The sequence below is a fragment of the Camarhynchus parvulus genome, chromosome 8 (genome assembly GCF_901933205.1).
Source record: "Camarhynchus parvulus chromosome 8, STF_HiC, whole genome shotgun sequence".
Classification (NCBI taxonomy): domain Eukaryota; kingdom Metazoa; phylum Chordata; class Aves; order Passeriformes; family Thraupidae; genus Camarhynchus; species Camarhynchus parvulus.
Genome location: NC_044578.1, coordinates 21867980 through 21894382, shown reverse-complemented (window position 1 = coordinate 21894382; position 26403 = coordinate 21867980). Strand labels below are relative to the sequence as shown.

The 26403-nt window shown below is 37.0% G+C and overlaps 1 protein-coding gene across 2 annotated transcripts in view; it reads right to left on the bottom strand.

Moving 5' to 3' along the window:
• The window catches only part of DENND1B (DENN domain containing 1B), a 150525-nt gene that overhangs the window by 60579 nt on the left and 63543 nt on the right, over positions 1 to 26403 (bottom strand). The window contains exons 6-10 of one of the 2 annotated variants that reach the window (XM_030953026.1): positions 18251 to 18320; positions 17160 to 17240; positions 14525 to 14584; positions 12684 to 12737; positions 9560 to 9670 (exon numbers count right to left, since the gene is read on the bottom strand). In XM_030953026.1, the coding sequence (XP_030808886.1) occupies positions 9560 to 9670; positions 12684 to 12737; positions 14525 to 14584; positions 17160 to 17240; positions 18251 to 18320 (376 nt within the window). The remainder of the gene's footprint in view (positions 1 to 9559; positions 9671 to 12683; positions 12738 to 14524; positions 14585 to 17159; positions 17241 to 18250; positions 18321 to 26403) is intronic. The other variant, XM_030953027.1, reaches the window with a different exon arrangement.

Sequence of the window (26403 nt, the reverse complement as noted above, 5' to 3'; positions counted from 1 at the left end):
AAAGATCTACTAGAGCTGTGTTTCTATCCATTAAAAAATGGGCAGACAGTTTTTAAGTAAAGTTTTGTCAGCTGAAACTCATTTGCCAACACTCAACAGAACTTCTAATTCTTTTGCTTCCATCAATTTTGATATTTAGACTGCTTTTCTCTATTTTAAAGAATGTCTTTTAGTTAAACAACTTTTATTTTCAGAAATAAATCTAATTATCTTTTAAAAACTGGTTTAAATAACGTGGTTTTTAATTACATGAACAGCATGAGAAATTATTTGAATTAGTTAAAAGCAAAATTCTAATCTTCAACCCTTTAACAAATAAACACATCTAATTTGAAATCTCTAACATTTACATTGGGCATAAGAAGCTTTATGTCTTTTTCCATCAGTAATAGGCTTATTAATAGTACTGAGTCAAACTGAAAGTTTCTAGTCTGTTTCTGATCTCTCCTGATAAGATGCTGCACCCAGAATCAACACATCAGCTTTCATATACTGCAAGGAAAGTAACTGGTGTTTTCTCCAGAGTACTCAAGTGATTCTGGTGCAATAATTTTTATCTTTGCCCCTGCAAAAAAAAAATTCTGAAACTACATGCCCAGTGAAAATACAGTCTCACCAATAGTGGGAGACCACATACAGAATTTGTTAAAATTCTGTATTTTTGTATAATGGTTAAAATTAATGAATTGCAAAATTCATTACTGGGTGACAGAAAACTGATTACTACCAAATCTCAACAAGACTGAAACAATGCTCAAATTCTATAGAATGATGAGTTTCTTTCTACCTTATGGCAATAAGCAGAGAGTTGGGAAGGTTGTTGTTCAAAATCTATGCAGTAATGAACATGAACAGCCAGGAGAAGTTTTAGCTCAAGACTTGATCAAAGCAAGTTTACCTGCTCCTGGGAACACAAACAGTGCAGCTCCTCCCCTCCCTCATGTGGATGCAGTAATTCTGATGTGTGTATCTGCTACCCCCATGCTCACTTCTACCAATGAATCTTTCTGCTCTGTATTTCAAAGAGACTGATCCCTTTTTCTGTTCATCTCTCTTCCTTTTCCTCATTTCAGGTCTTGCTAAAACACTGTGACATGTCTGGAGACACACCACTTCAGCTCAAACATTTTCTGCAGACTTACAGATAATACTTATCTGATACCTATTTTTCACATAATTTCAATGAGTAACAAAAAATACCTGTATCCTGCACAAAAGGTATCTGGCAATTTCTTTCTATCAATATAAATTACTTTCTTCAAAGCCTTTTCTATAATCAAAGGTAAAAAGAGAGGAAGAGCATAGGTGGCAAGATTTGCACACATTGCAATGCACAAACAAGAAAGACAGAAACTGATTAGCAGAATCTTGTCAGAAAGCCAAAAACAGCAACAGAAGTTAAACAAATGCTAAAGTAAAATTAACCTGTGATTCTATAGAACCTTTCAAAATCTACTGTAAGCAACTAAAGAACTACTGTGATAAAAGCATTTCCTGAAAAATCGTCAAACACTGTCAATCTCTGTCAACACCATGTCCAGAAATGGGTACTGGTGTGCTCTCTCCCTCCTCCCTCACAGTCCCAATGGGCCAAAGAACTGCTTCCCTCCCACTGCCTTGACCACACATATGTTGAAAGATACCCAAGATTCAGTTTCGTTTCGTTATCTCATCTACTCATTAATACCTATAGCAACAAACCCCAGGGGATGGGTCACAGTTTTACCACAATTACAGCAGTCACCATCAGCCTGGACCAACCCTTGTGGCTCCTTCCCCAATATCCCAGTTCACAAGAATTACTGAGAAACACTGTCTGCTTCCTGAAAGGGGAACAGTTGCATAGGTGAAAGGAAGCCTCTCCTCTACATTATTACAACTCCTAATTTAAACTAACTCTATCTTAGAGGGGCAAACACATTTAAATCCTGTTTGATTGAGAATGAGATCAGGCCCATAACAGATGCTTTACATTTGTGGAGACCTACCTTTCCATCCACTTCTTGAATGGGGGGCAGGGCAGGGGGAGACTGCTGGGGAGTGAAAGTGGGAAGGGAGATCTTGCTTTGCCAGTTTACAAGAGAGCATAAATCTATTTCCAGCTCTAAAGATTTAACAGTCAGACTAAATGATAAACCTAGCTGATTCTGCCAGCACTGGTGAGAAATCAGTGAGGAAAAAAAATCTAGCAACAAAAGAGAACAGAATATATTGTCCAAGCCATGATATGCAAAGCCACTTCCATGCAATTCTTTAATTTAGCTCCTGGCTAATCATTTCCCATCTGCCATCCCCATAATCTTTAGGAAGAAAAAGAGGGAGGACCTTAAACGAGCCATAATGCATTTTCCTCCTGTTGGCAAGATGAAAATCCAGCTCTTCTCTCTCACAGGAGGGAGAGAGAAAGGGAAATATATTCCCAGTTCACAGATGAATATTTTAACTTTTTCCCTTCTAAAAATTAAAGATGTAAAAGAAAACACTTGTATAAAAAACTTATTTTCTCCCTGAATTGCTGTTGGTTTTTTTTAGGATTATTCACTTCCTTTTATCATTCTTTCTGGGGGAAGGAAAGGGAAGAGATGAGCGTTATTCATGATTTTGACAGCACTTCATATACAATCAATTTCATTCTTTTCTTGCAGTTCTTGATTCACAAAGCAGCATTATGGCATCATTCTTGTGCATTAGCTTGGAAGAGAAAAGAGAAGGCTGCAGACACGGCTTGTTCCTTGCCCGTGGCTCCAGGAGTGACATGCTGCCCAAGAACGGAAGCTGAGCAGAAAATAGAACTGAAGTGCTAGTAGACAGGTGAGTGCTCTACAAGGAATACCACTGACATACTGTGCCTACACCAGGGACCCACAGGCACTTACATAGATAATCAGAGATATCTATATAACAAAGTAGGTGTGGGTGCAGAGAAAAAACCATGTAACTTCATTCAGTTACTCACTGTTTTCATACCACAAAGGTTTTTTCCATTTTTCATAGATTGAAAATGAAACTCTTGGAAGTTAATCATCAGGTTTTATCCCTTACACACTAGAGATTGGGTTAATAGCATGTCTCCTTTGATACTCATCCTATAATAAACTAACTATGCTTCTTTATATCATCTGCTCAAAAATTGCAGTTTCCTCACATTTCTTCATTTCATCTCTGTATTTTCTTGATTTGTTTATTCTCATTTTGACATTCATTTATTCCCTAACTTCTTTATCTGTTCCTCACTCACAAACCCACAGAACACCATAAATATATACATCTTTCTGTTCCTTTTCCTGACCATCTCCTTGACGCATCCTTTCCTACTTCCTTCATTTTACGACCCATCTCCATGGAGAAAGAGCTACCCATCCAGAAAATGAGGGGGTTCTGCAAATGCTTCTCACCTCTGAAAGGAGAGCATCCACGAAAATCACTTTTATTAACATTTCTTCCTCCAAAGGAAATCCATGGCATTTTGTTCTGCCATCCACTAAGAAGCAGCAGGGACAAACTTCCTTGTGAATGGCTTACTTAAGACAATTTACTGTAGCAAGAGTAGAGATAACCACCAATGATGCTATAGCTTATCTTATCACTGGTGAAATGAGGGAAAAAAGAGTGATAAAGCAGTAGCAAGTATGAAAAGGGGAAATCTTGCCATACCAGCACACCAGACCAAGGGCTGGTATTACACTCCCTCACCCATCAGCAACTCCTCCTCATTGCTTTTGCTTCACATGACCACCAAATGACTCCAGTGGTGCTCTTTGTAGGAAGTGAGACAGTTCTGCTCAACAGAATAAGGACTCTTTCCCTTTAAGGTCCTCATCAGCCCAGCCACAAAGGACTCAGTTCCTAAAGGTTTCTCTGAGTCCCACAGCAGTGCCCACATTGGCTCTACACAGCATTTGGTTCCCCCAGTTTCTACTGAATTGCCAAAAGCCATACGAAAAAGAAACAACTTTGCCCCAGACTGACTCAGTCTTGGAGCTTTCTTTTTCCTGCAAGTGTTAGGAAGGGAAAAATTAAATTCTGGAGCTAATTTGTAAATCTATCTGTCTACATGCCTTTTCTTTGAGGTTTGGGATTTCAAATTTATTTTTTTTACAACACCCAGTAATGAAGTTCTTCATGTTTCACATAGATGGCAGGTAATAGCAATTTCCAACTATTTACTGGCTTTTTCCCTCCTGCTCTCATTAAACAATTTTTTTAATCACATATTTCAATTTCTTTTCACAAATTCTTTAAGCAATTATTTCTCCTGTGGTAATGAGAAAACTATTCTGAACTTCAAGACTGAGACAGCTTTCCAGATCTGGCTGTATATTCAAACCCCACTTTATTCCTACTGACATCCCATAGTCTCATTGCTGCAAATGTGCTCCCTACAGGTGTCCCAATGGGAACTTTACTGCACCTACAACAGTTTACCCCCCTGCTCAGTTATCTTAGACTGCCTACACATGAACTATAAAAGAAAAATTAAATGCCACTTGTCATTTACTTCCAGACCAAATGGCCTATCTGACGTTATATTCCAAAATTAATTCTAATTATGCTTCTGGGAGCACAGTGAGTATCAGCAGAATATCCATTCTGCCTTGCAAGTTAATGATAAATTCCCATCCATTTCTTGACTTCTAAGAACTAAATTTAGCCCTTGAACACTTCCAGGTCACATGAATTTGAGATATGAATTAAATTTTAAATCTGTAATACTTTTTCCTAGCAACTACGGACAGTGTAACAAGAGCTGAACAAGACTAATGAGAAAAGAGAATAAAGCCAAGAGTCCAATTCACTGAGGGTATCTGGGGGCAACTGTAGAAAGCTCTGTTCCCATGCAAGCAACAGTAAAAGTGATTCCACAAATGTATGTGTGTAAATTTATATGTATGTGTGTAAATTCAGTGCTCCTTCACCACCCAAACAAATAAATCTGTATTTTTTGTTGATATTTATGTCTGGTTTTTGTAGGGCTACCAAAGAAACCCAGAGCCATGCCAAGCAGAACTTGTAAGCACCGTGCTCTGAGACATGCCAGGCTTGTATTTCCCAAAACAAATACTGGTCAAAGCAGAGATAACATTTAGACATTTGCTTTAAAGTGTAGCATCCCTTCCACCTGCCAGTGCTGGCTGCAGAAGATCCAATCTAGTTAGCATATTCCTGACAGGCTGCTGAGAAAGCTCCTGTCAGACACTGGCCAGCCGGGTGCTGAGACAGAGCGCACAGCCCCAGCTGACTAGTTAGGGAGAGACTGCAGAGGTACAATTACAGAGGCATATGACAAGCTTTCATGCCTGAGTGACTTGAGAACCGATGACATGGCTTTAAACAGCAATCCTTCCTACCTCCGGTCACAAAACAGCAATAAGTCAACTGATGCACTGTTGTAAAATCATGATTTATTCCTTTGCTTTGAATACATGAGAGTGTGGTATGATGTTCTGGTAGACTACCACAGCAGGTGCACTTGGGGCCAAAACATCTAGGGCCTGCCTCCAGCATGCATAAAATCAATGCTGTAGCTCAGCCTTCCTGGGAAAGCCAATCCCAGCACTTTAATAATTTATAGAAAGGCCGAATTAAAAAATTATTTGTACTGAAACTCATACAGCTCCATGGAACTAATAAGAATACATGCAGATGCAGTGACGTGTGAGGAAACATACAGCAGCGCTGTGAAAGAACATACAGCCTGACATTTAGGAAAGGTCTTCCTTTTGCTGCTAAAGGGAAATAACTAACAGCCACCTCTGTGAGTAGATCAATCCCTTTGTTTCATTCATCCTTTTGCTTAATCCAAAGCCACATAATTTGTTTCTCTTTCATAGTTTACTGTTCAAAAGCCAGAAATGGTAATTTTTGCTACAAACAGATCTTACAGAGCATAATCCTCAGGCTAGCTGAATCCATCTCGTTCTAACACTAAGCCTGAAGCCAGCTGTTGTGGCTGGTGATAATCACATTATTAAAGTGGTTAGAAAGTCTAGCTAATAAAAGAATCAACAGTTAGGGCAAATAACGACCCAGAAGCTACAACAGAATGGAGTGGTGAGAAGTTTCCACTTGTATCTTGGTAGTAATTGGAAGGACTAGCAGACAAATATCTACACCAAAGGAATTTTTAAAGGGGATAAACCCAGAGAAAATCAATTTAAAGGGAGATGCAAAGAAAATACAACTGCAGTATTCTGAAGATGCACATAAAACAAAACCTGCTTGCCTGAAATAAAATATAAGCTGAAACATCCTAAAGATGGTTCATTTTTTTTCTGTTTTTATGTTTTCTTTTAATTAAAAAACTCCACTCAGCAATTTAAAATAGGCAACCTTATTTCCTTCTGTTTTTTTCCTCTACAGTAAACCCTTTAAATATAGCAACATGTTTTGCCCCCTTTTTCCATACTAGGAATGATCCTTTACTTGAATGTAATGGCAGTATGAAATTAATAAGGTAGAAATGGTAGACAAAGAATTCCTGAACATAAGTTAAGTGCACTTTTCCATTCTTGGCCCCACAAGAAGGGTGAGGAGAAAGTGAGCAAGGCCTTGAATTATGCCTTTTGTTATCAGTCACTGCCCTGAGATAGTGAACCGAAACAGAGCTGATAACTTGAAGGTGACATCACAACCCAGTCTCCATGAACTGACATAAACACTTGATATTCAGTTAACCCCAAAGATAAAACACAACTCCCTTAACAGAAAGTTGTGTTTGACTGCAATTTTTTTGAACAAATAATCTTTTCTAGTATCAAGCTGTAATTTAGGAATATCAAAACAGGAACTTTGTGCCAGTCTGCTGTGTCCTGTATGCAACAGCAAAAAAGCACAAAGCTTGCAACGGTTGATGCCCAAATACACTGTAGTACTTACTATACTACATCAAACAATCCCCATGTAAAAGAAGAAATATCTTTTGCCAAAAACACATTTAATCATTCTTGGCAATTCAATTAAATTCTTACAGGTAACACTGGAAAGTGTTTCATTAACTTTTTATGCTATGTTGATCTGTAAAGAAGCAAGCCATGCATCACCCCTGTTCTGTTTATGAAAGAGATGAGCAGGCAGCACTTCTGTGAACTGAAGCTCTTAAGAAGCCAGATATATTTTTCTATTTCTTTTTTTTATCAGAACTCACTAGTTCAAGTGAAAATTAACCAATCCGGTATCAAAAGTGGATCCAACATGATATGAGTTAAGTAATGCCAGGAGACTGAAAAAGCAACCAGAGAAAAAGTGAAGTTGATGTGCTCTCTCCTTTTGGATCTGACCTGCAAGCTACTATTTACATTCACAGCTTGAGGACACTCTCCAGGACATCCAAACACCACTACAAATGTCTGGAAAGTGACATAAATTATTTTCAAGTGAAGACACGAGCAAGATGGCTTTTAATTCATAAAAAAGGTTAGGAATCAACAGCCAAAGGTAAACAAAGTGGAAGTTTCTCACAACTAGAATATTCTATCTGTTGTTGCATAATGACTTCCAAAGAGAAATCTGACCATTTAAATAAGGTGGTCTAGATCAGCACAGTCTAATTCTGGGACTTCCTCTCCTCTTGTCACATCACAGCACTAGAGACCAGCTGAGATGTTCAGCCTAACAAAAACAAGTCCTAAGCAGATCCAAATGTAGGCTGAGAGAACAATTCTAAATCGTGTCAAGCAGACGGACACGTGCTCACCTGCAGAATGAATCTTCCACGAGCTCAGAGCTGCCATCAGGATTCCTATCTCCTCTCTACTGGAGCAGGAAAACAGGGCTGACTGGGGCATCATTGGAGCTGAGCTTTTCTAATGGTTATTTCTTCTTCCCCCCCCCCCCTTTTTTCCCTTTAAGTATAGCAAGCTTTGTTTCAGACTAGCAAAGTGAAAAAAAAATTCTGATTCCACAATTTTGCTACATCATGTGAATTTCTCCTAAGACAGCTTCTTTAAAAGAGCTTTCCCTTCAAAATCTATTTGCCCATTCAGGTCTTATTACTTTGTTGTAATGCACAATTGTTCCCCTATCCATTTCAGAAAGGGGAGGGGAGCACGGAGAGGAGAGAAAAAAACCTGTGTAATAAAATATGGAAATTTCCTAAGAAAAAGTAACATCTTTGATGGTTAAAAAGTCTATCATAGACTAGTAATGTGAAGACTGTCTAAATTAATTTAGTATTTATTTTGCTGGTTTTCAGTTGTTCACATGGATTCTGCTTATAGAACCCCATGTTTGCTTCACTCCAGTTCCCAGGACTGACTTAGCTTCACACCCTGCAGAGCACTGGCAAGTGCTGCCTTTGTGCACTGCCCTAACTGCAGTGCTGCTCACAGACCCAGGAACCAGGGTTTATTTTTTTAAACACCATGCTTTTTAAAAAAATAATAAGGCAATTAAATAATTGCTACTGCACCTAGAATTGTAAAACCTGTCAGCCTTTTAGGGCAATTCTGAACCTTCTCTATCTTCAATTTACTTTTGACTCAAAATAAATGGAAAGGATTTTTATCCATTATTTATTATCAAAGAATTCTCACTCCTTACAGCACTTTCAAGTCTTTGAAAACAATATTTTTTAGTAATATATCCAGCCTTACACAGCCATGTGTTCATTTATTTGGTAGTGCAATATGCAGTGCTCAGAAATACAGAATTGATTTTCCACCACAGAGAGCAGATTACACAATATGTTCTAGGCAGCATTCTTCAAAAAAATTTAGGTAATTGTGCTTAATAGGCTAAAGATTCTGCATAAGAACTATACTCTGTGATTAAAAATTGTGCTTAATAGGCTAAAGATTCTGCATAAGAACTATACTCTGTGATTAAAACTTGGTTATTAAATGAGTGTCTTGTACCGATGCAAAATTGACTTGGGAGTATTTTCAAAATACAGGGGATTTTAAAAATCTGTAAGATTCTGTGAAGAGTAAAATAAAATGGCATCTGAATATTTAGGTATACTTCCAAACAAAATGCAACATTCTTTTATTAAGCAGCCTAAGCAGGCATAAAGAGGGAAAAGAAACATTTTAATGTGGGCATTAGCTCAAAACCTTTAATTAAAAAACTGCTATTTTGAGTTGTACATTATTGACAGTCTGAAGAGCTGCTCCAAATCAGAGATATTACAGTGTGCACTCCCAAACCACTCTTACAAAGATGAATCTACCTATTACCAGGTTAGGATAGCAGCTATTATTAGGGACCCTTGATTTCTTTCAAGTAGCTCCAATGGAATAAGCCACAAGTGAATAATAAAGATCTTATAATAGCTCTTAAGAATTCTTTTTAGGTTAGAAGGCACAGAAATGAACTCGGGAGAGTTAAAGAACTCTCATCTCCTGATAAGAAAAATAATTAACCTGACTTAATGTATCTGAGTAGGTCTTACATAAATCAGACTTTTGTACTTCAAGAGCCAGACTAAAACCATATATTAGAAGAGTATGTAGATATTGTCTTATAAGTACACCTGGAACATATCTAAAGCCACAAAGGTTTGCAGGTCATTTTGTGAAATGTTCAATATATCCTACTAAAAGGAGATGTGTGAAGTACTTACAGTGCTTAGTTTGCTGGAGGTAATAATGATTCGTCTCTCATGCAACATACTGGCATAAAGTTGCAGCATGTTGTTCACATCCACAGCAACAAAATATTCAGTGAGGTTTCTCTGTTTGAATAAAAAAATGTTAACAATATAGCAACAGTAATAGCCAAGTGGAACATTTGATGCCTATTACTTGTGAACATTTTTGTCTAATTAATAGGTGGGAAAAAAAACCAACCCCAAACTATTAAAGAAATCCCTTTGCACCAAAATTTGTTTGCTTTAAAAATAATTAATGGGGTTTTAAAGCAAACAAAAAGTTAACTGTGGTGTAAGTTATTAATATTTTGCTCATTTCATTACACTTGTGACTTAGATTTGCCCTTTCATATTTTCAAATTCAAAAAAATATGAGATTGGGTATTATTCAATATATGCTTTTAAGGTGACCACTACTTCAACCCAGGAACAGATCTTCCACCACGGTGGTAACTGTTCTGTCACAACTACAGCAATAAAACTGCTCCTGTGCCAGGGTTTCCCACAGTCAACACATTTTACTCCATTTCAAGTACAGCAAAACAGCTTGTTGAACAACACCAAGCTTTTGCTTGAGCTGTGTGTGCCAGGACATCAAACATCCCACAGAACTGGTGGAAGGTGCCGGGTGCAGCCACCCTTTTCACCCCTGGGAAGAATCCCACTGTGGGGCTTGAACAGAGGCAAACTCACCAGCACCTTCCATTAACAGTTCAGACATCAGAAAAGTGGGGGAAAAAGAGAAAAAGGGTGGGGGGATCTCTGTGTTCCAGCTGAATGTAACCATTATTTCTGCAGGGCACAGCACCAGACACACACAAGTTCTGAATAAGCTAAAATAGCTACCAGTAAAATTGCCTGGGAAAACAGCAAATTTCTGTAAACACTGGAGAACATGTATGAAAATATACTAATACAGCCCTCAATATGCACAATATTTAATTTCACACATTTATTATCATATCTGCAACCAGAGCTGCTATTCATCTCTCCTCAGGGACAACACTATTACTGACTGTTCATGTAGGAAGTCTACCAAGGATAGGCCCCAGCTGAAGGACAGACATCAACAGTGGAATCGTACACTAACATTCTATTCTGCTTGTGGCCAACACACAGCAGCAAGGTCACCCAGCCCTGAAAAAACAGCCAGGGCAAGATGAGTACGAAAAGCTTCAGGGTGGAGTGATTTCCTTTCTGGATATATTGCAACATTTAAAAAAAAAAAAATTGAAAAGACAAACAAAGATCCAGCGGTCAATTCAGTTTCATTCAAATTTGTAAACCCACTATTAATTTCAAGACATGGAGTATCAGAGTTATTCTTGGTCCACAATGCACAGAGTTTTGGAAAAGATAAAAAACAGAGATTTAGGGCTACAAACATTCATTTTTAGGAAAAAAGCCTCTGGTCTTTCAAATGTTACTTTTAAGAGGTTGTCAGAGGCTGACGCAACATGAGAATCTCAGTCCAATTTACCTTGGACACCCTCTAACACTGCACTTGATAATGGTGTGCTGATTCTCTGTCGGAAAAGCTGTATTAAAAACCAGTTCACAATCTTTTACAGACCAATTTGTCTTTGGGAGACAATCGCAGTTACTTCTTTGTTATAGCTGAAAAGTTACTGCTCCTGAAATACATGGGCCTTACAACAAAAGGTAAAAAAATTCATTTTATTGCTAACTTACTGTAATTACCTCATCTCTTCACTCCTTGCATGTTCTAACTCTCCATTAGTACCTTACTATTTTGCTTCATACTGAAAGGATTAGACTTTTATTAGTGGAATAAAAAATAATTATAGAAAGGCACCTTATAATTACTTTACCTTTCTCAAACTAGAAAAATAAATCTGCACTGGCATCATTGCAAGATCCTTGATCAGCCATATGCCCAGCTAGATGCTTTCCCCTATTTTCTTCAATTTAAGCCCATAACACACCTTCCAGCCTCCAAAACTCTACTTTATTAGAACACCAAGTAATAAGAGATTCCTTAAAAATTGAGGCATTCAAAATACAAGGTGAAACAGACGAAAATATGCATTTAAAATATAAAAATATACATTTAAAAACTAAGTCCTGTCCTGCTCAATGAGCCCTAGCAACAAGTGTCTTCTCCTTTATCCCTCCATCCAACACCCCTTCCTGGTTTCTGGAGCTGTAACATGGTCCATGCCACCTCCTCAGAGTTTTCCACCGGCACAGATGTACCCTCAGTCCTCCTCTCTGCTACCAGCACCCTCCTGCTCTTCTCCCCTGGTGTTTCCTGATTCTGGGTCCTTCCCTGGCACACCCCAATGCCAAGGGGAGCAGCTCCCTGCTGCCCCAACACCACCATTCACCAGGAACCAGCTCTGGGGCACTGCATGATTTTGGGAGCCCCCACAGCTTAACTTCCAGAAGGAAGTCACTTTAGAAAGTGTAAAAACACACACCTATACAGCCATGCACAATTCCAGATTTAGAGGCTGGAGGGGGAAAAAAGGACCTTTCAAAGCTCTTTTATGAGATGCTATCTAGATAAACACCTCATGGAGAACGTGAGCTGAGATTTCCCATTTGCAATTTACCCACAGCATCATCCAGGATACAAGCCTTCATAAAGAAAATAAAAACCTACAACCAAAAAAAAAAAAAGAAAAGCCCCAAAACCCCTGTTCCTGGTGCTTGGTTAGCATTCAAGTGTAGGCAGGTACAGTATGTTTTCAAAAAGCCTGAAACAATGCCTTCTTGCACAAAAAATGACTGCATATCTTGATGGGTGAATTTGCAGCTGAGCAATGCAGTGTTTAAAGGGCAAGTATGCAAATAAAACACAAGGTGCAGAAGTAGAATATATTTTATATAAGTAATCCTAGTAAATGCAAAGAAGCCAAGTAACTATGAGTAAAGGGTGGATATAGCAGTGGTCAGAAATGCCCTGTTAATACTTTAAAATGGGTTAATGAATGCAACATTAACTACCAACTAAAGGTTGCAATAACAGACATCAATCATCTCTAAAAACAGTCTTGGAAAAAAAAAATCTCTTGATAAAAGCAAAAGTTCAGCCTAGCCCAAAATGAGGTTAAATAAGAAATGGAATACTTACACTTTCAGGGATAGTTGGCAATCCAGTTATATCAGGAGTAATGAAATACGAGTGCTAATTGATGGGAAAAAATAATTGATAATTTATGCACACAGGAAAAAAAATTCTTTTCCTCAGAACCCAGCATTTAGGATTTCCAACCCCATCTGTGTTTAAGCAAATAGCCATTTCTCTAATAGCATTCTTACTGCTGCTAGACAAAGAATTAAGCAGATCACGACATGAAATGACAAGCTCTGGTTCTGCACAGCACAAAACCAAGGGAACAAAATGCTGGGCTGCAGTTTTGAAATAACACTGAAATTAAGCCAGCTTTAAATGTTCTCACAAGCCTGAGAGTAGCATTGATTAAATTAAGCATTGAATTAAAAATTGCAATAAAAAATGCTAAAGGACAAAATGTAAATTTAGAATGGAAAAGAAAAACCACTCACATGAGAAAAATATTTAGAACAGAAATATTATTACTTGATATAAATTCTCTTTCCAAACATCTTTGAACCAAAAAATGTGGTAACAAAAATGCAAGATCTGAAGCCTGAGATCCTGCAATCATTTATGAAATACATTAACAATTTTATGCATCTTAGTTTGAGGCCATCTAGGATGTAAATATAAAATGGGTTAAACTAAAACCAGATGTAATGTAAATTAACTCTCATTAATCCAATGCTCCTATTAGTTATCAGACACGGATTTAGCTCAGTAATTTTAAGGCATTTTTGCATGTTAGTCTAAATTTTGAAAGAGAAAAAAAATGACTGCATGCTAAATAAATAATTATTGATTTTTAGCTTTTGTTTTCTACAGAATGTTGCTGTTTTTTCAGACTTTTGTTTTTACAGTATATTTTTGCAATTGTAATTAGCAACACAGACATAGCTTTCATAGTTCTCAAGTCAAACTTGAAAAAAGATATACCAAAACTAAGACTATAAGACTTAAATGTGTCTTGCATTCAAGAAAAAAAAATAATACTATTAAGTCTGTGTAGGAGACTTATTAAACCAGCTTGATACATTTAATAGAAAATTTTCCCCACAAATTAGGTCATTTGGCAATAGTTAAAATTTAAGGAAAAAACTGGCTTAAAAAAGGCATCCCATAAACATCATACCACTTGCACAATAAATATCACAGGTATTGTTTCCCATCAACACAGGGAAAAAAAAATTCTCTGCTCAAGAGAGGAAAATATTCAGATTAAATTCAGATAGAATGCCTGCATTCTTCAGAAGTATATTGAGAACAGAAAATTATTTCCTATATGTAATAAGGTCACAGAATATTTATCAAAAGATTTCTCAGTAATGAAGTTATTAAGTTAGAGAAGTAATTATTTCTAATTAACAAAGTAATAATATTTCACTCATTAAACAGAAAAGGAAGCCAAATCTATGAGAAGCAAAAGCTATTACTGCAGTCATTAAGAGTCATAAAGCAGCAAAAATACTGTGGTATGGAGTCCTTGCACATCTTTGTGAACTCCCTTAGGAAGATGAATGACCTTGGAACAGATACTAAATTAATAGTTGTTATCCTGTATAAAGTTTTCTCTAAAAGCGACACTGGAAAATCCAAGTTTTGCTCATCAGCTCAAGGGTTTGATTTTTGTAGCAGTTTTTACCAAAGGATTATGACACACACACACATAGCTCTGAAGCTGGATTTAAACAGAAAAGGTACATTAATATTAGATGGATCATTTAGGCCAAAGACAGCAACAGAATTCCCCAAAGGACAGGGATAAATAAGCCTCAAATCAACAGAGATGTCCTATAGCAAGTGATTATTTCTTTAATTATTATAGCTTTTAGATAGTCAGTGCCTTTTAAACTCACCGATACAAGACAAGGCTGTTTTTTCAAAACTTGCTCACTTGCAAAAATCATCTCTTGGTTCTTATGCAAGATGAGAGAAAGATTGAACAGTTGACTTTTGAGTTTTCCAACAAGAAAGGCCAAAGCTGGCTCTACTGCTTGTAATATTCCATGTTTAATATACTGTCTGAAAGTAAGTTTTACTCCTTTTATTCCTCCCCCATTTGAAATCAGACTTAGTTAGCCTTCCCAATAACAACATTTTTAAAAAACTAAAACAAACAGAAAAAAGTGACCTAAATTATTTTTAAGCTCAGGCTTCATAGAACACATGACTACCTCATAAATTTCAGCTGCACACTATTTGTTACTAGGGCCAACAGGTGAGAGTACTTAGTCCCTAACTAGACAAAGACATTTTGACCAAAGATTGCTGGGAAACACTACATATCCAGATATTGGATGTAATTTATTCATGGTTATACACACACAATCCTAAGGACCACTGTGGTCTGCCACCCAAACCCTGCTGCAGGATCCATGAGCCTTTACCCTGCAGCACATGTGAGTGAATGAAATCTGAACCAGACTGATCCTGGCACAAAGAAAAGCAACTCAGGATGTCATTTCTACAATTATTTCTTAGATTGTAATTTCTTTTTAAGTCTATGACTATTGATGGTTCCAGTCTAGCTTTTTTTACCATATCTGAGGACCAAGAAAGAAATACAAAAGACTAGAACTGCAAGTGGCAATAAATATTTCCCTGCTCCCTGCAGCATTAAAAAAACAGATCCAACAAGCACTGGGATTCCAGCTGACCCATTCATCCCTGTTCTGTCCTATCTGAACCCACAATATTTGCTCTACTGTCCCTGCAGCCAAGTGTTTGGCAAGAGGTTTGCATTTCAATAGCCATTGTTCAGCAAGAAAGATTACAAAACTCCTTGATATAACTGGGAACAAGGCATAATTGAGGAAAAACAATTCCAAAGTCAGACAACATTGAAATAAACCCAAGAAGTATCGACTTTATGGCAAGCAATCTGTCATTTCAGTGTAGCCAGCTGTATTCACCAAGACAGCCATGTCCACATTCCCCACAACATTCATTTTGAGGTGAGCAATTTATGGACAAGATAATTATGAGAAATACAAGGGAAAATATATCTAAAACTTCTTTATGCCCTTCCTCTTTAAAACAGGAGTTTTAAAGGACATTTTACAAAGCATTTTAGAGTTGCCAAATTATAATCGGTTGTAATACTACATTTAATGATAGCAAAATATTATTTGAGATACAGAAGTATTTTTGGCAAAGGTGCTAGGAACAGAAACGTTACACTGACAACAGAAAGAAAAAACATATCAACAGAAACAATTCCAACTGCAGCCTCAAATCCAGTTCATTGTTTTGGTGAAAAACAACACACAAGACTGGAAGGACTTTCAAATACAGTCAATTAGCACTGTATGTGGTAGGAAAATACTAGGTCTATATAACCTAGTGAAAATACAAGGGATCTGAAACATGAAAAATTAAAATAAAATAAAGGGAGCATTAAGTTAAGCAGCAAGGATCAGTAACTGCTGGAACAGAAGTGGTAGACTCCATTTTTCCTGCCTTCATAATAGGGCCAGATGCTTTTCTAGAATCTGTGCTTACCTCAATTGAAGTATGGGGCTTACTTCTAAGATACATGAGCTAAGTCACAAGAAACCACACAATTAAGGTCAAGATAAATAACCTAACGATATTTCAGTGTGTGTGGAAGTGAAGCCTTTACAAAATCACTACTTCCTGTGTCCTGCAATGTGTGATGGCTCAACCAAGACCCAGCTGTTTGCACACGGTGGCAAGTGCAGTAACTGCACAGATGCTGTGAACATGCAAATGGCTCACAGACAGTAGAAGTTCTGTGCTGGCTTTGTATTTCACGCAAGCTCTATAAATGTGTTTAAACATGCGCTCAACGAGCTATTCTGGTTAAAACTTCAGGAACCATAACAATGACATATCCACTTTTTGATGTTTCTGCAGCAACACCATCTTGCCCCACTATCACCATCCCATCCCATATCACAAAAAGTTGGAGCACAAAAGCAAAGGAGGCCTGGACATGTTATTTCACCAAGATGTGCTTCAAGTTCCACATAACAGAGTGTACTTCTACCGCTCTTCCTACAGCATTTTTGTATGATTAAGCAAAACTAGGAAAAAGATGAAGAAAGATGGGAAAGCAGCCAGCTTTCACAGACTTTTGACCAATCCTGAAACTGTACCTACTCAGACATAAGAGGCAATAAAACTGAGTTAGTGTCTCCTGATGCACAGCAGGAGAAACCAAAATTGTCTACATGAAACAGCTGGAAACACAAAAAAGTAGTTCTAGCACTGTCAGATCTCACTGCAGTTTACTTTCTCATCCATAGAGCAAAATTCAAATTTCTTCTTCTTTATGACTATGACTTTTAGAAAACAACATGAGACAGAGACAGTCTCTACCCTGCACAGAGAGGAAAAAAGAGGTTGCCCAAGCCAGTTAATGATGGGAAGCAACACAAATTTACTCTTTCAAAGGGTTGAGGTTTCTTTTTCTTTCAACTTTACCTACTATTTCATAGTCAGTAGGAATAAAACAGAAAAAATACTTACCACACTTAAACTGACTAAAGCATTTGCCTTTGGCACAGGATGGCTATACAATGATTTCAACAAATCATTTGAGTCATTTTCCTATAGGAAATACATTTTAAAGTTAATTAATTATTATATAAAAAATAATTACTATTTCCTACACATCAAACTATATATTGACAAAGAGATATAAATATTTAATAACCAAAACAATTGTAATTCTACTACAGTGAAACAGTGAAATAGGGACCAAAACCAAGTGTTAATTATAGCATTTGTAAGACTTACATATATTCCACTTCATTGAACCACACAGCTAATACCAAACTTTCCTATTTATCTTTTTACATACAATATCATCATTCTCCATGGTCCATTTACTATAATACATAATTATTGCTTACTCTATACTTCATATATTTTTGAAATGTCAGCTTTTCCAGTCTACAGCATATGGCTAAATATTGATGCTTTTTTTTTTAAATTGAAATCTAATACACTAATATAAAGCAGAAAGGTATAGCTTTAATGTTGTCAGTAAAGACAGATGCCAGTAGGTCCTTTGCTGTGGAATCTTGGAATATATCTAATTGCTCATGAATATGCAAACTAAACTATCACGACTCTTCACCAAATGCTGCAAGTAATTTTGTCTTGCTACTTGAGATGTCAGAATTACGAGAGGTAGCTTTTAGTTAATCTGAAGGGTGAAACAGTACATCGTATTTCATACAGTTCTGAACAAAAGTGTCTGCAGCTGATAATCAGATAGTTGCAGAGAGCTACAGTTTACAATCAATACATCATGCAGCTCTCCAGTGATGTGACACTGCTCACACTTCACACAGGACCTGTTTATGCTGAGACTGACACGTTATAAAGGTATATTTTCAGCAGCTTTTTTAGAATAATATGGGATTCAAGTGACTGTGGAAGCTGTATGTTCAAATTCTTTGAATTTCAGTAACAGGAATGAAACTTGCTTCTATATCCCACTCAAACCTTAAACCTTTAAACCGTATAGAATCCCTTTACAATATTTGAAATGGTGACTAATATTTCAAGGAAAATATCTTACACAAAAAACTAGATAGAATATGTAAAATTACCTGTTCTTTAGCCAAATAATCTGCCAGGGTATTTAGGAGCTTGTAGTATACCTCAAACCATGGTAGGTAACTAAAACAGAAGGAAAAAAGTGTTTTAATAAAATATCAATGTATTTCTCCAGTGCTTATAAAATACTACAATGATTGATCTGACTTGCACATTTTTATAACATCTCTGCGTACAAATAAAATCATATCAACATTTTCCCCAGAAATTCAATGGCACATCACTGACAGACAGGTTAGATAGATGTTTGTTTATGCTGGACACTTGCACGAAGCTCCATTAAGTGCAGATTAATTCATAATACTTAGACTTCTTAGTATTTTCAAGGCACCAAAAAGACATTTGAAACAGTTTCTAATCTCATTCCCACTATCATTAATTGTTACAGATTTCAGTAGTTATTTGCAGTTTTGAAATTCCACATCTTCCTATACCCAGTGGCTGAGGCCTGCTGCTTCCCAGGAGAATGAAAAACAACTTTTTTTGGGCAGACCAGGTACTCTCTATTCGACAAGTGGTGCAATGCTGTGCAATAGCGGAGATGTCACACAATATATAAGAATATTGGTCTCCTTATAAAGTCATTTCTATAGACAAAATTAACTTCCAAAAATAAAACCATTCACCAATATTGCAAACACAAACACATTAATAAATCTATACTTAAGAGACTTTTAACTCAAGTCTGCAGCCCTTGAGCACAATACTCTCACTGAGTTAAACAGAATCCAAGACAAATAAGACATAACTGAAGAGTACAAGAAAAGAAACTCAAACACAGTGGTATTAGTTCCAATTTGCCCTCTGTTGCCAGAAGTTCTCTTTAACAGTGATATCATCAGTGACCACATGCTACAGAACTTTCCACCATCACTACTTAAGCTATTAAGTCTGACAAACTAAATAACAACAATATAAATTATGCCTTATTTACAAGTTACACCCTTTCTCATCTCTGTTAGAATTTTATCACTAACATTACTGAATAGGTAACATTATAGTTAATATTAGTTGTTAGAGATTGGAAGGGGGAGCTGGAAGGGAAATAGTGCCAGAAATGTTTTCAGAACATTTCATACCCATATATAACACTACTACAGATTTCATTCTTCATGCAGTGTAAATCCACAGACATGCATTTCTTAAAGGCTTTAGTGCACGCTGAGGACAGACCTTACATTTTAAATGTATATATTCCAGGAAATATGCTAACTGCAACTGCAAAAACCTGGTAAGCAGAACCAAAATTTTTTCCCTGATAGGAAAAGGAAAGCTGTCAGGGGAAACCCTGGCTGGTAGAGAAGCCAAGTACTGCTTTGTGCAGAGAGTCCAGTGAAGGGTTATGTTTTCTTTGTAACACCTCTGTTCTCAGTATGCAGCTGGCAAGATTTTAGAAACAGATCCTGATTCTTAGGGAAAAGAAAAAGCACAGAAAGAAATCCAAACACAGTTATAGTTAATGTATTTTCTAGGAATTTTGCTGTCTTTATAAATGCTTTGACTACTGGCTCCTAAAAAAAAAAACAAAACCACCACCCCCCCACCAAAAAAAACCAAGCAAACAAAAAATACCAAAAAATACCAAGAAACCCCACAGAAATCCATCATGAATTTGTACTTGCCAAGCCAAAGAGACACAGGCAATGATTTAATGATTTCCTTTAACTCCACCATACTAATGTCTTTATCACACTTTACCATACATTGTGCTGGCTATTAATCAAAACAACATCAACCTCTTAATGCTCACAGACGTTTTTAATGCTTGGTATTGCTGACAGTGGTTAAGGTGTGACATTATTATATTTGTTTTTCAATTTTTTCTTAATATAATCATAAAATTTACTTCAGTGCACCTTTGTAAGGCCACTCACTGCTTACAGGTGTGAACATTCCATGCCCTCATAAAACACCCACCGTATCAGCACTTAAACCATCTGATCTTTGAGCATTCCTTCACCTAGGATTCCTGTTCTGTAATCTTCTCCAATTATGCTCACCTGGTTTTACACATCACTGAAACACAGCACAGACAGGCAAACAGAATTAATTGTTCGCTGCAGTGTTCAGAGTTTCTGCAAATGTCAGAGCTGTGGAACAACTTCACAGAATTACCCAGAATTACAGCAGGGACTGGAACATTGTCCTAGCATTTTGTCAAAGTCAAGGTACAAGGTGGGTAGAAACTGCAAAGTATTTTTATAACACTGCACACACAAATGGGTAAGACTACCTAAAGGCTTTCCAGTTTCTTGCTATCACCTCTGTGTTAACAGTATACATGACCCCAGCACATTTTGCTGTAGAATACTCTGAAATCTCATCTAATAATCTATTTTTGATAATGAACATGTATGAACAATATTCTATAAAAATAAATTATATTTCAATAAAATATTAACCATACTTTTCTAGATGCATGATCTCAGCTACCCTATTAGTGAGAAAAGAAAAACTAAATGCAATTTTTATGCATTTAAAAAGGTCAAATTAATTATTTGAAATTAATGAAACCTAACAGAAAGCCAAGGGAGATTTTTATTTCATACAGCAAGTCATGCTGACCAGAGTACTTGCTTAGAAATTTCTTCCTTTAGCAACACCAGGTAGATGATACACTTCCACGTCTTTGTGCAAATGAACCACCAAGGAAAACATCCTACTTGACCATAGTTTATGAAAGCCAGTTTCCTTTATGAGCTGAAAAAATAGTAAAAGAATTGCTTTAAGCCTTATAACCACAGACACAAGGTTAATATCATTTCAATGTGCCTCTTCAACCTGAAAAAATAAGGAAATCAAAATAAGTACTCCATTACATAATATGGAATGAAACCAAAGGCTGCCAGAACCTGTCCTCTGCTTCTTTTCTACATAATCTTCAGTTCTTCAATAGCACAGCCTAATTGCAAAAGCTTTTGTCAATATTTCTAATTATAATGTGCCTCAACAAAATATTACAAAGATCTACTGGAAAACAACAAAGTTCCCTTTATATTTTTCTTTTATGTATTTGCTAATTGCAATTCATTCATCATAATCAAGAATTGTTATACCTGTTTTCTCATAAACAGTAAAGAGTGCATTTGCATGTGTGCATACACAATGCATCTCTGCATTCAGAGTAAACAAAGGTGTGTTTGTTCATGATAAAGACATCGCCAGGTGGTTTTATGGATTCCCAACTGAAAGACCAAGTCCAAGCTCTCTGCAATTTGTTAAATCCTCAAGGCTGTCAAGCAACACTTTTGTCCTCTTTCATCAAAGGCTAATTTTGGAAACACGTTTGTTCATAATCATATTAATTGATTTGGACTGCTCTAGAAACACATTTATTTGTAGAATACACTGGATGATGTAGGCTTTACATCTTTGTCCAGTATATCATACTGGACAAAGAATTGTATATGGAATCCTAGAATCCTGTAGGTTGGAAAAGATCCGTAAGACCATTGAGTCCAACCATCAACTCAGCATTGCCAAATCTACCACATCTACCTGTCTTTTAAATCCCTCCAGGGATGGTGAATCCACCTGGGAAGCCTGTTCCAGTGCTCTACAATCCTTCCCATGAAGAAACTTTTCCTAATAGCCAATCTAAACCTCCAGTGGTGCAACTTGAGGCCATCTCCTCTTGTCCCATGATGTATTACCCAGGAGAGAGCCTGACACCCACTTGCTACCTCCTCTTTTCAGGTGGCTGTCAAGAGCTGTAAGGTCAGTCCCGAGCCTCCTTTTCTCCAGGACAAACACCCCCAGCTCTCCCAGCTGCTCCTGATGAGGCCTGTGCTCCAGACCCTTCTCCAGCTTTGTCACCCTTCTCTGCACCTTCTCCAGCATCTCAATGCCCCTCCTGAAATGAGTGGCCCAAACCAAACACAGAGTTCAAGGTGCTGCCTCGCCAGTGCCGAGTACAGGGGGACAATCCCTTTCCTGGTCCTGCTGGCCACGCTATTCCTGATCCAGGCCAGGATGCCCTTGGCCTTCTTGGCCACCTGTGCCCAGCTGGCTCTTGGTCAGCCACTGTCCACCAGCACTCCCAAGTCCTCTTCCACCAGGCAGCTTTCCAGCCACTCTGCCCCAGCCTGGAATGCTGCACGGGGCTGTTGTGACACAAGGACAGTATGCAGCACTTGGCTTTTTTGGTTTGTTTGACATTTATTTGTATGACAGCTAAAATCCAGAAGCATTTCAGGTCAAAGGATCTTCTGACCTTGTCCTGTTAACAAATCCTGCAAAATTATTTAGTCTTTGCTAGCACTTTAGAACTAGTCTATGTACAGAAAATTCATCCAGCACACAAATGTCCATCAACATCTACTAGTTGGGTAACTATTTCTTTTCAAGACAGTACAGAAATGCATTATCTGAAGCACATAGTTATTAAGTGGCTAAACTTGGCAGAGGAGACCTGTAATACATTATTCCTCCTAATTCTGAACTGGCAAACTAATATGTACACTAATGTGTACCCTAATGTGTCAAGGTACACACTAATATGTGCCTTAACAACAGAAAAAAAACAAAATTAAGGTCCATTACCAGAAAAACCTCACCACTATACCTGTATTCATAAAATTATTTATGAGCAGTCAGTACATTTCATAATTAATTAGCTGCCTTATGAAAACCTCTAAAGGTTATCAATGAAGCCTCTTCACAGTACAGAAAGTAGAGGAAAATCAGAATTTAATGTCCAATTTTAATGTATTTGGAAGCCTAAATTAATTTCAGTTTTTAAACCATGAAACCACTACTGCTTTCTTATTTATTTGTCTTTAATTGTAGCCACTGTCCTTGCATTCCTCAAGTTACCATCAGTAACTCTTAGATAAACAAACATGTAAGGCAAAAATAGCACAACATCCAAAAACATACAACAATTTCTCTAAATATTTCTTCCATAATAATGAGAAAAAATAAAAACATCGACAATATTAATAGATTTATATTCCCTGATGAAGAATACAGGGGTCTTTATTTAAAAGTATAGCCCAAGTCTATCACAAAAGCAAGAGACCAAGATCCTTCATGGTTAATTAAAAACATACTTAGCATTTTCTCTTAATCCAAATGAGCCATAAGGCAGGAGCTCAGACTTTTATTCAAAGTCACACACAACCCTTGTTGCCATAACTAGACTTCCACCTCACCGGTGCTTCCACTACAGCTCTGATAAAACTTTTACATTCATGAGTCAAAGGTTAAACAAAGGAGAGGAAATGTTTTCTGTCAAATAGTCAGGTAACCACTAACAGTCCTGAACTATCAGCAGGAATCTAACTTCTAGTAATCAAATAAAACTAAGGAAACTGCCTTTCCGTAGCTAAATGTCTAATGTCTAGGGGCTACTTTTCTGTCTGGAAAATTGACACAAAATGTGTAAAATTGAAACATTCTGCTTCTAAGGGATTTGCCTAAAGGAAGAGTGAAAAAGTTTCAAGCGTGGTCTGAACTAAACAACTACAAAGCCTTACCACATAAACCTGTCTTCCTTATTAGAGCATTTCATTTGGAAACGTAGGTGACAATTTTACAGTCATAAAATTAACGAAATCTAAGACTAAGCATTTTAATGATGCATTTTGTGTTCCTCTGCATACCTAAGGTCAACTTCAGAGTCCATCAAGGGTTTCAAATTATTTATACTTTGTACTAAAACCATTGAGGTAATTCAAAATCAATTTCATGTAAACCCAGAATGTATTCTTTCCACTGCAGGCAGCAGTGATACTTAGAAACAAAACCCAGAAGAATTAAGTCTACTATTATTCAAAAGCAGATAATCAAGGTTCTACTGCATCACTTCAAACCTCAACTAGCAAAACCACTACCCAAAAATAGGAAAAGTAAAAGTAGGAGAAAAGATCTAGTATAGGATATGAGCTCAACAAGGTATTTTACAACATGCCTATTGTGAATCCCTTGTCTTACAGGGCTGCATTAGCTCAACACTCTGTGGATACAGAGGAGGTGACACAGCAGGATTCACACTGAGAGCTTCATGAAGCAGCCATGCAGCTTAATGAAAAGCACTAAATTAAATAAAACCTGCAAAGGAATCACACAGCATTTCTGGAGAAGAATCCAAGAGTTATTTTCTCATCTTACTATGGGTTAGCACTTTGAATTCGGCAACTGCAGTCAAGCTCTGCACACTGACTCTCGAAAATACAATATCACAATTAAGTTTTTCAAACAAAAATGCCTGAGAAAGCTACCTTGGGAAATTTTTATTTCACTTTATAAACATAGAGAGCATTTGAACAATACATTCTGATTTGGAAGAAAATCCTATTTACACAATTCATATACATGTGTATATAAAACACAAAAAACCTCCATAAAACTTATAGAAGAATTTTGTATGTAGCAGTATATTTTCTGTTTCAAACTATTCAGTTTAAAGCAGGACCATGTGGCTGGAAATTCAGAGATAATTTCCTTTAATTAGTGTTTCAGATGGACAATGAATTATAGAGCAAAGTCCCATAAACCACAAGACTTTAATCTTAGACGCAGCTTTGAGTTGCTGTTGTAAAACCTGAGGACAAGCAGCCTTTACTTCAGCTTTCAGTTAAGAAGCCCATTCAGCAGTTGAAATTCTATCTCTTTAGAAGCCCTGGCAGAGGTTAGCACATGGCTTGGTACTATCCACAAAGGACACATACAAGGGAAAAGCTGTGTCCTGTTGCCCACTCAAACTTCTACAGTATTTCCTTCCAATCACTTTGACTAGCTTGTTCCTGCTTTTCTTTAGAGATTTTTAGCTACGTTTCAGTTATTTATGACAATTAAGTAAGTTTTCTGTATTTAACTATCTCCAATTGTCTTTGTCAAAGCCTCAGTCAGTAATCTTATTATAGTCCTCTTGTCCAAGGGGATACCTCCATGTGCACAGGAGAAGGCAGTTTGACATGGCATTCCTGTACACCTGCACCTGTGTGTTCATACAAAAGTCCATGGCTGTAGTGTACACATCTGTGATGAACAAGTAGTCTGAACTGCCCATACATCAGCTATCATGTGTATACACACAGAAAATATCACTTTATGTGGTTTTCATATATGGACAAAAGCAAGGTTGAACATGCACACACATCCTTTACATATAAAGACAGCATTCTTCCTTTTTTTTATTCCTTTGGTTAATTTAAGAACAATAAGCACTTGCAAAGGAGAGACAGATAAAATGCCCAAAGAAATCTGCTTAGTGAGTCTTCTTTCACTTGGTCACTTCTAATGAATCTTGGGATTCAGAGAAAAAACCAGACTGGCTACTAGAACACATCAGATGGAAATAGTGATGCATTCCTTCCAGCTAAACACAACACAACACACACACACATATTCTGGAGATAAACAGAGTACCCAGCCACGAGAACAGTGCTATGAAGCTAGTGCTGTTATGCATTCAGCTGTGCATTGTAAATTTGAAATTGTCACAATAAAAGCAATAAAGGCAATGCTTTGGATACAGTTCAGTGAAAAATTATAGCTTGCCACTTTTCATTTTCCTACTTATTTCTACCAAGTAACAGACCATTGACTAATCTTGAGCTGATGCACGTCCATGGGGAAATGTTAAAAGAAATACCCAGTTTACACCAGCTGAGAATTTACATCCTTTGCTTTGCAGCACTTCATGCAGTACTTAAATGCACTTGAGTGTGCATAACTGATTAGATGTTGTTACAGCCACACAAACAATGCAAAAAATTTTGTTTCTAGCTTGATGAGGGAAGAAAAGATTAATTCAGAGAAAAGAGCTAAAAGCATACACATATATTTTCACTCTGGGCTTTAATAAGTTATATTAAAAAAAAGGTATCACAGAGAAAATGGCTAAATATTACACATTCCAAAAGCCTAAGACTTAAATCCTTCTGAAGTATTACTAAAGGCGTATTTCAAAGATCCCAGAAAGCAAATTAATTTCCAGAATGAAATATTTCCCTTTTGCTACTTTCATTATATGGTAGTATTTTTTTTTGCAATATTTAGAGCAAACATTTCTTTTTAAATTACTTACCAAAACCATTCAGCGTACTGGCTCTCAACATTAGTTTGGCATCTGTTTAAAAGTTCATTAAAATCTTGATGTGCTCTTTGCAATAATTTTAAGCAGTACTCTACAAGTCTCTAT